At 47.2% G+C, this 13,797-nt stretch overlaps 1 protein-coding gene across 1 annotated transcript in view; it reads left to right on the top strand.

Moving 5' to 3' along the window:
* The first annotated feature begins 4,044 nt into the window (after positions 1–4,044).
* Positions 4,045–13,797, top strand: part of MAP3K5 (mitogen-activated protein kinase kinase kinase 5) — a 181,441-nt gene continuing 171,688 nt past the window's right edge. Inside the window, exon 1 of the mRNA XM_080941715.1 lies at positions 4,045–4,625. Within this exon, the coding sequence (XP_080797841.1) occupies positions 4,157–4,625 (469 nt within the window). The 5' untranslated portion in view covers positions 4,045–4,156. The remainder of the gene's footprint in view (positions 4,626–13,797) is intronic.

The raw sequence follows: 13,797 nt of genomic DNA, 5'->3' as shown, positions 1-13,797 counted from the left end.
TTTTAGGTGCTTCTTAGCCACTTGATATTCACATTAGAATTCTTTGTTTAGCTCTGTACCCCATTTTTAATAGAAATATTTCGTTCTCCTGAGTCTAACTTCTTGAGCTCTTCTTATATATTAGATCTTAGTCCTCTATCAGATGTAGGATTGGTAAGGATCTTTTCCCAATCTGTTTGTTGCCATTTTGTCCTATTAACAGTGTCCTTTGCCTTATAGAAGCTTTGCAATTTTATGGGGTCCCATTTGTTGATTCTTGATCTTAGAGCATAAGCCATTGGTGTTCTGTTCAGGAAATTTCCCTGTGTGTGCCTCCATGTAAGAGCAGACTGAGCAGGGGGTCCCCAATGGAGGAGTTAGAGGAAGGACTGAAGGAGCTGAAGGGATTTGCAACCCCATAGGAGGAACAACAATATCAACCAACCAGACCCCCCAGAGCTCCCAGGGACTAAACCACCAACCTAAGAGCACACGTGGAGGGGCTCATGTCTCCAGTCACATATGTAGCAGAGGATGGCACTGTCTGGCATCAAGAGAGGAAGCTCTTGGTCCTGTGAAGGCTTTCCCCAGTGTTGGGAAATGTCAGGGTGGTGAGGTGGAGTGGGTGAGTGGGAGGGGAGCACCCTCATAGAAGCAGAGGGAGAGAGATGGGAGAGGGGAAAACAGGGAAAGGGGATAACATTTGAAATGTAAATACATAAATTATCCCAAAAAATTAAAAGAAAGGAAAGGCTGTATTGTTGAGAGCAGACATGTGGTTTTCTGGAAGCTGTCAGGTGAAAGGGAATGTTCTGTTTTGCTGGAGCAGAAGCTTGAGTGGACATGTGATGTTTGGAAAGAGTAAGTATAACCCATCAGACAGACAGTGGATGACGCTCTGGCATAATGTTGATGAGAACCTGGCATTGGTTCACCTGGCTTTCTGCACAGATCTTCGCTTGTGGTGACTTTGTAGAGAGAAATGCACCAAGGAACATTTGGAGGAGGTCAAGCTTCTTCTTCATATGCATATGTATATGCATATGTACACACACACAGACACAGACACACACACACACTCAGACACACACACACACACACACACACACACACACACACACACGCACACTGTAGCTGTCTTCAGACACACCAGAAGAGGGCATCAGATCCCATTACAGATGGCTGTGAGCCATCATGTGGTTGCTGGGATTTGAACTCAGGACCTCTGGAAGAGCAGCCAGTGCTCTAACCACTGAGCCATCTCTCCAGCCCTCAAGCTGCTTCTTGCTAATTTAACAAACTCTTGCCTGTTGGTGGAACATTTCTTCTGGATGGAGCCATTGAGTGGACTGATGATACGGAAGAGTGGAATCACTCTGAAGAGCTACTTCTGAGCAGGTCCATGTCCCCGTTTGTCCTATTAACTATCTTCCTCCCCCGCCTCCGACTGGTGGGCTATACGGGAGGTGGAAGGTTTAAGAACCCTCATTAAAGTAGGTTTAAAAAAAATATAATCCTTCAAATAAGAGTGCCTATTTTCTTACATCCAGTCTCAAAAAGTGTTGGAAGACTTCAGGATTTTTCCAATACATTTAGCGAATGTGATTATATCAGTGTACAATTTAATGTGTACTTCTTATTCTATTATCAATAGTTTTTTTTCTATACAGGTAAGAGTTACTTATATGCCCATGATCATGAATTGTATATGATTTTATGTTTCTTTCTAATGAAAATATTTTAGGGGCAGGAGAGACGGCTCATTAGTGAAGCATACATACTGCTCTTGTAGATGACCAGAATTTAGTTACCAACAATCTGTAACTCCAGCTACAGGGGAACTGACAGCCACTGCTCTTTGAGGTCACCTGTACTCACAGGCAAATGCCTACAAACAGACAAATGAAACACAGCTTAAAATAGAAAAATTTTTTAATCCTTTCCCTATTTTTAGAAACTCATGATTGTGATATATCAGTATGAGATAACACTTTATTTGTCTATACTACATTTGCCATGGAAAGATTTTACTGACTTTGTAATTTTTCCTTTTAGATTTTTTAAAAAAAATTTATTTACTTTCTGTATGTGAGCACACTGTCGCTCTCTTCAGACACACTGGAAGAGGGCATCGGATCCTATTACAGATGGTTGTGAGCTACCATGTGTTTACTGGGAATTGAACTCAGGACCCCTGGAAGAGTAGCCAGTGCTCTGCTTGCAAACACTGAGCCCTCTCTCCAGCCCCTTTCCTTTAGATTTCTGAATTCTCATCCTGAGGTTATTTGCATTCCTATGTTGTATACTTGCCCTTACATGCATTATGTACTCAGTTCCATTTTTAACAGATATAAAATTCACCTTGTGTAATGGGGGTGGGGAAAGACTCTGTCCGTGTTGACCCCGGGTGTTTTTTCCCCCTCTAGATTCATCTAATCAGGGAGATGTAAGAAGTCTGGTGATGTGTGCTTACTTATAAAAGGGAAGTTACCATGCCAGTCACTAGAAAATGAACTTGGCGACTATTTTAAAGGAGAGTACAATAAAGAAAAAAAGGGACGCTATTATTTGGAAACTATCAATAACATACCCTAACAATTTAAGAATTAGGCATTGTTCTGGTCTGAATGTGTCCCTTCCCCCTAGACTCCCCTTACTTAATGTTGTCTTAAGTAAGGCTTTGGGGAGCTTGACATCCAATTTGCATTTGACGTACTAACCGCGTTAGGAAATCCAGATCCTTGCTTGCTTTGGCTTTCCTAACATGACCTACAGCATTCTGGGAGAGTTCTCTGGGAATTTGCACATCTGATTTTGCTTCCCCCAAAATAAGTAGGAGTTTTTTTTTTTATACACTCAAACAATTCACCCATTTCTTTCGTATATGATTCACTTTTAAAAAATGAAATAAATCAATTTCATTCTTTCAACTCTGGATGATAAGTTTTTCCCATGTATTTTCTATCTTAGGCATCTGGCATTTTGCGGGAGGGGTGTCTTTAACATGATCTATGAGAATATTAAATCATTCAGCACTGGAGCCAATCAATTACTCATTAACGATAACAGCGTAAGCAACTGGAAATTTTACAATGAAAAAGTACCAGCGGCTGCCACGATAAATTTAGCAGACCACTTCTAAATTTAGCGCCCCTGCCACTTATAAACCATTTTCCACTTGAGGCCTGGGCTGTAGGACGCTCGTTGGATCCCTCCCGCGTCTCGGCACGCCACGCGGGTCACCAGGGAGCTTCCAGCGCCACGCACCGCCCGAGTGCGCGCAGCCCACGAGCGGACCCGTGCGAGCGAGGCACGGTGGCTGCGCCCAGCGCTGCAAACGCCCGGCGGGCTGACCCGGACAGCGCGGATAGAGACGTTTCTTTTGCGCCGTCGGGGCTTTAACCCTCTTTCCCGGTTCTCCGAGGTCCCTGAGCAGTGGGTTCGGTCCAGGCTGCAGCTTCCCAGCAGCGCCCTCTCCAGGGGCGGGCCCTGGCTCTCCGCGCTGCAACGAGTGGGTGGCCAGAGGCGGGCAGCCGAGAGGACGGGCGGCGGCGAGACGGTCGCTGGGACTCGGAGGGCGCGGTAAAGCGGTGAAAAAGGAAGGGAAGGAAGGAGGAGACCGAGTCGGTGCAAGGGAGCTGTTGCGGAGCAGAGAGGCGGGTCCTTTCGGGAGCGGCCACCGCGGTTCCGGGACGCGGCCCGGGGCAGCCCGCCCACCGCGCGTAAGGTGTTCTCCAGGTAGCGCAGCACCCAGAGGGCGCCCTCGCCCTGGCCGCGCTCGGCAGGCGACAGCTCGCGACTCCCCCAGCGCGGCGCCCTTGAGCCGCCCGGCTGCGCAGGTTGGCCGCCGACTGGTCCGCCCGCCAAGAGGAGGAAGCTCTTGTCCCTTCCCGCTCGCCGCGGCCCCGCGTCCCCACCCCGTGGACTCTCCACCCTGCAGCGGGCGAGCGGCGTGGCTACGGAGGCGCCAAGGAGGGGCGAGCCGCCGCCGGGCAGCGGCGTGGCCCCGGGGGACAGGGCTCCGGAGCGGAGGCGGCGGCGGGGCGGCGAAGGCGCGGCGCGCGATGGCAGCTGCCTAGCCCGGCGCGCGCGGAGCAGCCCGGAGCTGTGGCTGGCCAGACGGTGCGTCTGGGCTGGGGACCCCAGGGTCGCCGCCGTGGCAGCCCGGCAGGCAGAGATGGGCACCGAAGCCGGCGAGGGCATCACTTTCTCCGTGCCGCCCTCTGCGTCCGCGGGCTTCTGCACCATCCCGGAGGGCGGCAGCTGCCGGAGGGGAGGAGGAGCGGCGGCGGAGGGCGAGCCGAGCCTGCAGCCCTTGCTTGTACCGCCGCCGCCGCCGCCGCCACCGCCGGGCAGTTTCTGGAACGTGGAGAGCGCGGCGGCTCCTGGCACCAGCTGCCCCACCAACGCCCCCGGGAGCAGCGCCACCCGAGGCCGGGGCAACTCTGGCAGCGGGGGCGGCCGGCGTACCACCGTGGCGTATGTGATCAACGAAGCGAGCCAGGGGCAGCTAGTGGTGGCGGAGAGCGAGGCCCTGCAGAGCCTGCGGGAGGCGTGCGAGGCGGTGGGCGCCACTCTGGAGACCCTGCATTTCGGGAAGCTGGACTTCGGGGAAACTGCGGTGCTGGACCGTTTTTACAACGCTGGTGAGTGCCCACCGGGTTTCCCCTGGCTGTCTTCGTGGGGGGGATTTTTTTTTTTTTGTTTTGTTTTGTTTTTCGTGGGCGGGAAGCAAGCTTCCTATTTACATCACGCCCCACCTTGGGAGCGGCGAGAAGGGTTGCAGGACTATTCAGGCTGGCTGCTCCTAGCAGAGGGGCTGCTTGTGCAAGAGACAGTATTTGTGCGCGAGATGCGCTGATTGATTCGCTATCCGGCAGCGAAGCCCCTGGACCCAAGTACAAGGCTCGGAAAAAAGCACTTCCCACCATTGCTTCAATCACTTCTCTTCTTGGTGTATAGTTAGGTTTTGCTTTCGCACACACCTGTGGCCCTTTGAGGTGAAGTTCTGTTCCGCGCAGTCTTGGGAGCACAGAAACGCCTTATGCTAACCAGCCAGCTGCAGGCAGAGTTTCCTTTGAGTTTACAAAGCGTGGCTTGACCTTCCCCAACTCATTTCACCTTCGAGTTTTGGTGGCTTCAATTTCCTGTCCTCTTACCACCTCAAACGATCAAATAACTGCATGCTAGAGCAAAAGTGAAATACAGCAAATGTGCGTGGTCTTTGTTAGAATCCTGCCAAAAGAACCTGTTTCTTTTTTCTTTTTCTTTTTTTAATTACCTCAAATACTGCGGTGGGTGGAAAAGTTTATTATAATTTAACATCGTTTTAAAGTTCCTATGCAATTTTAATGACGGATTTGGTTGGCCACTAATGTGGCTGCCAGAGGAGGGATGCCTCCCCTTGTAGTCCATTTCAGATTTTAAAAACTGTTAGAGAAGCAATTAGCCATCTGTTGGCAAATGTTGGGAATGGCAGTGTGCTACTGTGGTCAGATGGGATCAAGTAAATTGACATGCTAATTTTTATAATCAAGGTGGTGGGAAACCTGTTTTTTGTCTTCAACTACAGTGAGCTTCTTACATTTGTGATCACAAGGTTTTATATTTCAATCTAATTCTCCTCCAGCCTCTTCAGAACACCTGAAGTAGGCTTATGTCGGCTTTGGAATTCAGCCAAAGCTGAATATTTTAAGAACAAGAAGAACTTCATGTTAAGGAAGCCAGACTAAATAAACCAAGACTTTCTGGTGTGGGTATTTTTTAAACAGTCTGTGTCTTCATAACTGAACATGAACATAATATATTATAGCTTGATTCTTGGGGTGGCTAGCTATAAAAGTTACATAAACATAACTTTTCAAAAAATTATAGCACTCTTATTTTTGGATTATAATTTGGAAGAAGCTTCAAAGAACCAAATGATATGAGAGGAAAAAAGCCAAATAAAAAACTTGAGCTTATTTTTATTGCAATGATAGAGTAAGCTTATTTTTCTTAGGAGTCCAGAATGAAAAAAAAAATCTGAAACCCTCAGCTAATATGAAGGAAAGTTTCCTAACAAGGCTTCCCTCTGTTACTCTCCAAACACCACGGCTGCAAAGGGGAGAAAGGTTAGAAGAGAGCAGACATTTGAACTCTATCTCACTCGGTCCTGTGACCAGGCCTAGGACGAGAGTACTGGCCTTGGGATTATAGGCAGTGACTGTCAGGGCACAGTGCAGACATCAAAAGTCCACAGGGGGCTCTGGCTGCCTTTGTGCAGGGCGGATTTGCTTTTAGAATGGAGGACGGGCTCTCTGCTTTCAGCTCCTGAGATCTAGAGCTGGCAAAGGTCTTCAGGGACATTTAGGTACAGGGAGGAACAGTATGAAGGATGTGCCCTGTGGAGGGCCATCCGCCCAACACATTGATTGGTTCTAATCTCTGCCCAGCTGGAAGATCTCTTATTCAGCTTAAGCAGTGAGGGGGTGAAGATGTCACCACTTGCTCTAACCCGTTGTCTTTCTAAACTGGGTTTTGATAGTAGAGCAATTTGGGTTTTCCCCTAAAGTCTAAGAGAGTAACTGCTCTTCTTCCACCAACTGCTGGCCAACTGTTGATCAAAAGCTCATCACGAACGTTTTGCTTTTTTGTTTTGTTTTGTTTTCTGTCAAGAAGCCAGATAGTTAAGTATTTGAGACTCTGAAGTCTTTCAGGTTTCTGCCGCAGGTTTCCAACTCTGCTGCGAACAGTCTCTAAGGAGATGATTGTACGTTGATAGTCTGAGGTCAGCCCGGGCTAGTCAGGGAGTCAAGGGCCACACGGAGCCACACAATGGGACTCCTTTTCAGAAAGAACAACTAAATCAAGCAAGAGAGAGAGAGTGGCTGTGGATAATAAAACTGTACTAGTAGCTGGTGTTAGCTTATAAACTGCAAGTCCCTGGGCCATGCTGGTCCTTTCTTTTCTTCTCTTCCTCATCTGGAGATCGAATCCTTGTGACACAGTTGGAAAGGCACCGCCCCTCCTGGTGGAACAGAGTGTTTGTCCAGTTCTGCTCTGGGCCATAGACTCCTGAGAAAAGTTTTTTGTACCTTGCGGTACAGTTTTCTTTATCTGAAACATTCGCCTGGGCAGAAAGGGAGGGGGACCTGAATCTGAGATTCCCGTGAATCCCTTATGGATCTGTGAAGGCGAGGAAGCATGAACATCGACTGTAGCAAGAGCTTTGGGTTCTGGGTTCCGGTCCAGTCTCTTCTGTAATGCTGAGTGAGTTAGTTCAGACTTTTAGAGGAGAAGATGGAGTGCTCTGTTCTTTAAAAAATCTCAGTATTATCCCTGCAGGTGACTCACTGCATTCCATAGAGATCCTTAACTGCTCCTTTATGGCATTCCCTCGGTCCTGAGGAGATCAGGGGTGGGAACCCGTGACACAGGGCCTGTGAGAGCCGGAGATCTCCAGCACTCTGGGTAGCTTCAAAGGCGATAAGAGAAGCCAGGTGGGAGCAAGAATGGCCCAACCTGGAGCTTGTTTAGTTATTTCTTCTCTGTGCTTGGAATCCCACCCGGAGGCCTTGTGCATGCCAGACAAGAGCTCTGCCAGTCAGCTGCAGCCCAGGGCCTGGATGAAAGGGAGGGCAGAGCCCGAGTAGCCCAGCTTAGAGCAAGTAACAGGAGAAAGAGCATTGGTATTGTTAGAACTCCGCCTGTTTTGGGTACAGATGTCTTTTGAAGAATACGGCAGAGTTAGAGTTCACCAAATTGTGGATTTTATCATTATTTATGCTGGCTCGTTTCTTTTTCCATCCTTTCTCCTATTCTGTCAAATGCTGCTATGAAAAAAACGTCAAAGAGGGTTATGGCTTTATGTAGTAGAGAGTATCACTCCTTGCATGGTAGGCAGCCGTATTCTGTAAGGCCGAGGGTGTTGATGCAGGGCGCTGCCTTTGTGGGGTTACTGTGCAATGGAAGGTGACCCCGAATGTCCGATCCTCTACCTTCTATCGAGTGCTGGGTTTACAGTCGTCCATTTATGAAGCACCGGAGATTGACCAGCACTCTACCAACTGAGCAACATCTCCAGCTTTTAAAAATACTTGGTGGGCGTCTGGAGAGATGGCTCAGTGGTTAAGAGCACTGACTGCTCTCCCAGAGGTCCTGAGTTCAGATCCCAGCAACCACATGGTGGCTCACAACCATCTGTAATGGGATCTGACGCCCTTTTCTGGTGTGTCTGAAGACAGCGACAGTGCACTCATATAGTAAACGAATAAATAAATACTTAGTGGACACTAGCTTTATGTGCGTTGCTAGAATGGCCTTTATTGTCTCTGCACTTTGCATATGAACAACACTGGACCGTAATTCTGTGTGTCAACTTGTGATTTAAGATTAGCTTCATAGTCTTCCACAGAACCAAGTATCACAGGTAGCAGATCCTGGAGCTCACCTGCAGGAATCCTTGGTAACCCAAGTATGTAGAACCCACTTGAGACTTTAAGCATTCAGGAAGTGTTTCTGATCCTCTTACACTGGGGTTTTGATACACTTTTTGGATGGTATCAGTGGCTTTTGCTCTGATGCAGATTTTGGTTGCATCTTGGGCGTTGGTAGGAGAGAGCATCAACTTGGATTAGGGGTAGCAGCCAAGAGAGAGGGTGCTGAGAAAGAAAGAGGAGGAGCCAGCAAGATATCAAAACACTTTGATCTCGGTCAGCCTTACCTACTCAAAGCCTTCCACTCCCTGCTGATGTAAGACTTAGGGACCTTGCTTGGCTCAAAGCCACCTACCTTCCTCTTGGTGGGCACTGGATTAGATGGCACTGCCCACTTCCCCTTTCCTTGCCACCAGCCATGATTGCGTCTTCGGGGCCTTCCTCTTAGGCTGACTCACTGCAGATTGCAATCTCTGACTCGGTCTTTATGCCGTGGCAACAGCGAGGAGCCGGAAGGAAGCGTGTGCTAGTTGAAGTTTTCATCCAAGTTGTGCTTTCAGCGGTGTAGAGTTTGTGCTGAGAGTGGTCCTTACGCGGCATTGCCAGGGTGGCATCTGACCTGCCTCTGCTTTGCCTCATTTGCCTGTACCCCACCTTCTTAGGACTTCCAGTGTTGTTTGGTAAAATAAAACATGGCCTTTTTAAAAATCCTGTCTGCCCTAGACTGTGTTCTTGAAAGTCTTGATGCTGACTTCTGCATTTCTGCTTTCAAGTCCAGCCCGGATCTTGTAAGGATCATCATTTGCTTTGAGTGATGGAGTATATATTCCTAATGAACTGTTTGTTCCTGTGAACCAGTTTAAAAAAACAAACAACAAAAAGGCCCAAAAAACTCAACAGAATTGAAATGGAAATGTATTTGCCAATACTTTATTTCTATAACTAGGGATATTATAACATAGAGCAAAAAAGAAAAACTTGATACAATGTTCTTAAAAAGGAAAGATATTTTATACTAAAAATTAGCTTGTAAGAGATGGGCAGAATGGCCCACTGGGTAAAGTACATGCTTTACAAACATGAGGGCCCGAGTTCAGATCCTCAGAGTCCACATGAAAGCTGTGTTTGGCCAAAGGAGTCTGCTAGCCTAGTGTTGGGGACAGGAAGGCTGTAGGGGCTTGCTGGCTAGCCAGTCTTGCTGAAATGACATGTTCAGGTTCAGTGAGGGACCCCATGAAGAAAGACTTCCGATGATGACCTCTGTCCTCTACATGTCTAAGCACAGGTAAACACACACCACACACACACTTAAATTTTTAGGTAATTTAGGCACTGAGGAGCTTAACTTAATGCTAGAAGACTTGCCTAGCATCTACAAGAATCTGAGTTTGGTCTCCAGCACTACAAACAACACCAACAACCACAACCAAAGGAGGACAATGACAAGAAACCTCTTTAAGTGTGCCCAAGCCGGCACTCTTACCAAGAGGTGGAGGAAGGGGGATCAGGAGTTCAAGGCCACATTCGGCTATATGGTAATTTTGAAGTCAGCCTGGACTATGTAAGACCCCGGCCAAGAGAGGGGGTGGGGTGGGGATGGAAAGCAAACAAATCGAAGAATGGGATAAAGGATAGGCCTTTGTATATAGTAAATGTATAGAAAAAAGTCTGTATTACTTATTTTCCTGTAATACCTCGGGTGAAAGCTTTGTCAATCAGTATAGCATGTTAGTAAAGAGAAGAAACTGGTAAGTTCATTGAAACCCAAGAACCTCTGTCTAGTTAGACTTCAAAAATAGAGACTAGCCCCTGTGATCACCCACACGTGCTTGCTCCATGTCCTGGCTTACTGTTGGGTCAGCCCTGGCTGCCCCATCTAAACACGGAGCACAGTGCTGCCCCCTGCTCTCTTGGCTTCTGGCTAACGGAAACGAAGTATGATTTTCCTAAACAAAGTTTAATAGAAACCCTGCAAGGGAAAAAAAAAAGTATGGGGAAGAGGAATCTAAAAAGAAAAGTTCTCAGTATAAAAAAATAGATTCCTTTTTAGAGCTGCCATTCCTTACCCAAAATAGCCAAGCACAGATAGTCACGACTGGCCTTCCTTCCTGTTCCTATGGTTGTGGTTTCTTTCCTAAACGTAGCTGGCTTGGCCTGTTTGAGACATTGTCATCTGATAGCCAGGACTGGTTCCCTCTCTAGGTGCGACCCATGTGTAAAGCATTGCACTGTGTTTTCTCACCAGAGGTCTTGGTGGGAGTTTGCCGACACAGGTCAGTTCCTCTGCGCTAGCCACAGGGACTAGGCCCTGCTTCCTGTTTCAGAGGCCTGGTTTGAGCCCTGTGTGGTTCTTGTTTGGGGCTCATTTGGTTCATAGTTTCTTTGTGGTGCAGTGGGAAATTGACAAGCCTAAAGTCCAGTGAATATACAAGTTTTCGCAAAGCACGGAACCAAAGCTGCATGCTTTACAGTGCTTCACCCAGCCTGTGTCCTCAAGACTCTCTTCCCTTTCTTTTCCTTCTTTTCCATCCCCTTCATTTTTATAGTAATTTAAAAAGAAAAATAAAAGCACAAAAGCTAAGAGACAAAATCCAAGTACATTGTGGTGATTGTCTTAGGGGAGACACGAGGCAATTGAGAGATATAAATGTAGAGACCATTTCCTGTGTAGCAGGGCAGGCTCCTGAGACTCAGGGTGTCAGGACATAGTCCTTCCAAACAAATGTTTTCTCTTAGAGTAGGTAATCAATAATGGGGAAAAGCTACTGCCCTTGGGTACATGATCCACTCGTTCAGAACGATGGATCCCTTTACACAGGGGGTCTGAAAACGTCTCTGACCGCTCAGAACTTTCCAGCACCTTGGCTCTCTTCATACCTGTGAACTTCTTGCTCAGCAGACATTTGGGAGGGCTGCCCTGGTGAGTATAGGGGAATACCTGTCCATCTGCTCACTGACCACAAACTATATGAAACCAAGTACTGCCCAGGCCAGAAAACCCTTCCTCATTAAAAAAAAAAAAAAAAATCTCGATTTCACTGGAGGTTGGGAGATGACTCAGTTTATGTAAGGTGCCTACGGTGCAATCACAAGGGCCTGGCTGGGTTCAGATACTGAGAACCCACATTAAGGAAAGGAAGAAAGGATGGAAAGAAAGGAGGGAGGGAGGTGGAGGGAGGAAGGGAAGAGCCAGGTGTGATAGCTGATCTCTATAACTCTAATGCTAGAGGGTGAATTTGTGGGAGAAGATAGATCCCTGCAGCTTATTGGCCAACCAGTCTGCCAAACCATTAAATTCAAGTTTAGTGAGAGACCATATTTCAGAACTCAAAAATAGTGGTAGAAGGAAGATGCCCATTAACCTTGGCCCTCCACATGTATTGCTGCATGTGCGCCCTCCCCAGCACACACACACATGCCCGCTGACATGTATGCAGTTAAGAGCACTGGTTGCTATTACACAGCTTTGCTGTTTGAGAAGGGTCTCCTTTGTAACCCTTCTCACCCCAGCAATCCTCCTGTCTCAGCTCAGTGTTGGAATTATTAGTATATACCATTATACCCAGCTCAAATGCCTCTTGATGTCATATTCAAGCTTTCTAACTTGTTTATTGTGAAAAGTATAGTTTAGAGCCAGGATCCAGGAGACCAGGAGCCAGACCTGCAGAGCCAGGACCAGCAGAGCTGTTCCTGTTTCCACCACTTGCTGCTTTCACCTCTATCTTGGCATTTCTGCGTGTGTCTTGGTCACACTGGTACACAAATGGTGTCACATGGCCAGTTCAGAATCCAAGTAGGATATACATGTCATAGTATTAGTCAAGCAACCAAATCACCGGGGTTGTGCAGTGTCCCAAAGTACTGCACGTGTTCTCTGCAATGACCAGCACTTCAACCACAGGTCTGACATCTGGCCCGTGATGGTAGCTACTGTGAGAGTGGCCATAGCAGTGACTCTGGTCTCTTCTTGCTAACACATTTCAGTGACTTATGAACAGCAATTGGCATTTTCCAATCAATACCATCAAAGGAGACGAATGCTGATTGGCAGTTGCTCGGACTCACGCTTTGTTTCCAGGGAAGCCTTGAGTCAGATTCTGAGTCAGGGAGTCAAATGGATCATGAATGATGATGGACCGAAGAAGCCTCTTTGTGGAAAGATGCACAGAGGCAGATCACAGCCCGCTGTCACTTCCCTGAGCAGTTCTGCCTAAGTCTCATTTGCTTACCGCTAAAATGATAGCACATGTCTAGTCCTTCAGTTCGGATAGGCTGATTGATGACATTAGGCAGTAGATACACAGAGAACTTTGAAACAGGAGGCGTAAGTCTTTGGGAATAAAAAGGTTTATGTGTCTGTTTCCATGGGAACAACTGAGGCGAAGAAGTCAAGAATTCCCTATATTCCACATTCCTTCCTATCCAACCAACAAGATACAACAGTAGCAGCAAAAAACAACCTCAGGAGCTGTCTCAGTAGGAGAGCCACCATGTGCCATGGCCTTGGCCCAGGATAGGGCCCCAGCACCACCAAAACAAACAATCTTGAAATGTAACTCAAACTGTTTCAGTAATAAAAAGATCATCAGAAAAGTGTGGTAGCCATTCAGACATCCACGAAGCCCCTGTTACACCTGTGGGTAGAGTGTGTCATTTCTCTTGGAGCCATTCTGGAGGAAAACTACAATCTCCTTCCTCCTTTGTCAGTCTCCCTTCCTGGAAAAGCCCTTTCTTCTCTGGAAGTGCTACATTGTTCTCTTGTAAACTAATGCTTTTAAACTCACAAAGCCACAAAGCTACACATGTACATCAAATATTTAGTTAAGATCGTGTGTGTGTGTGTGTGTGTGTGTGTGTGTGTGTGTGTGTGTATGGAGAGGCCTCAGATTGGTCTCCAGAATTGTTCCTCTGGAGCTGTTCCCATTTTTTGGGCCGGGGGAGTGTGTGGAGGTCAGTCTCTCCTTGGTACCTGGGTTTGCTGATGGCTCCTCTGGCTGGTCCTTCCTGTCTTTCTGTCTTCATCTCTCCAACACTGGGATTATAAACGTGGCCTAGCTTTTCAAGTGAGTGGTAGGCATTGAACTCAGGTCTTCATGCTTGCTTGGCAGGCATTTTACTGACTGAGCCATCTTCCTAATTCTTGCTTTGTTTTGTTTTGTTTGGTTTTTTTAATGATACATGGTTTTGTTGTGTTACTCCAAGAAAATCTTCCAACTTGTAATCCTCTTGTCTCAGTCTCTAGAGTCACCGTACCTGACCAACTAACTCATTATTTAATTGAAAAACCAAATGATGTAATATGTATATAAGTGATCAATGAGAAATTATAGGAGATCTTGATACACATATAATCAGAAAAGTAGAGGTAAATGTGGAAATAGGTGAATCACTGGCTATTACT

This window comes from Micromys minutus (genome assembly GCF_963924665.1).
Source record: "Micromys minutus genome assembly, chromosome: 30".
NCBI classification, from domain to species: Eukaryota; Metazoa; Chordata; class Mammalia; order Rodentia; family Muridae; genus Micromys; species Micromys minutus.
The sequence above is the reverse complement of the archived record's forward strand: the minus strand, read 5'-3'. Positions and strand labels throughout refer to the sequence as shown.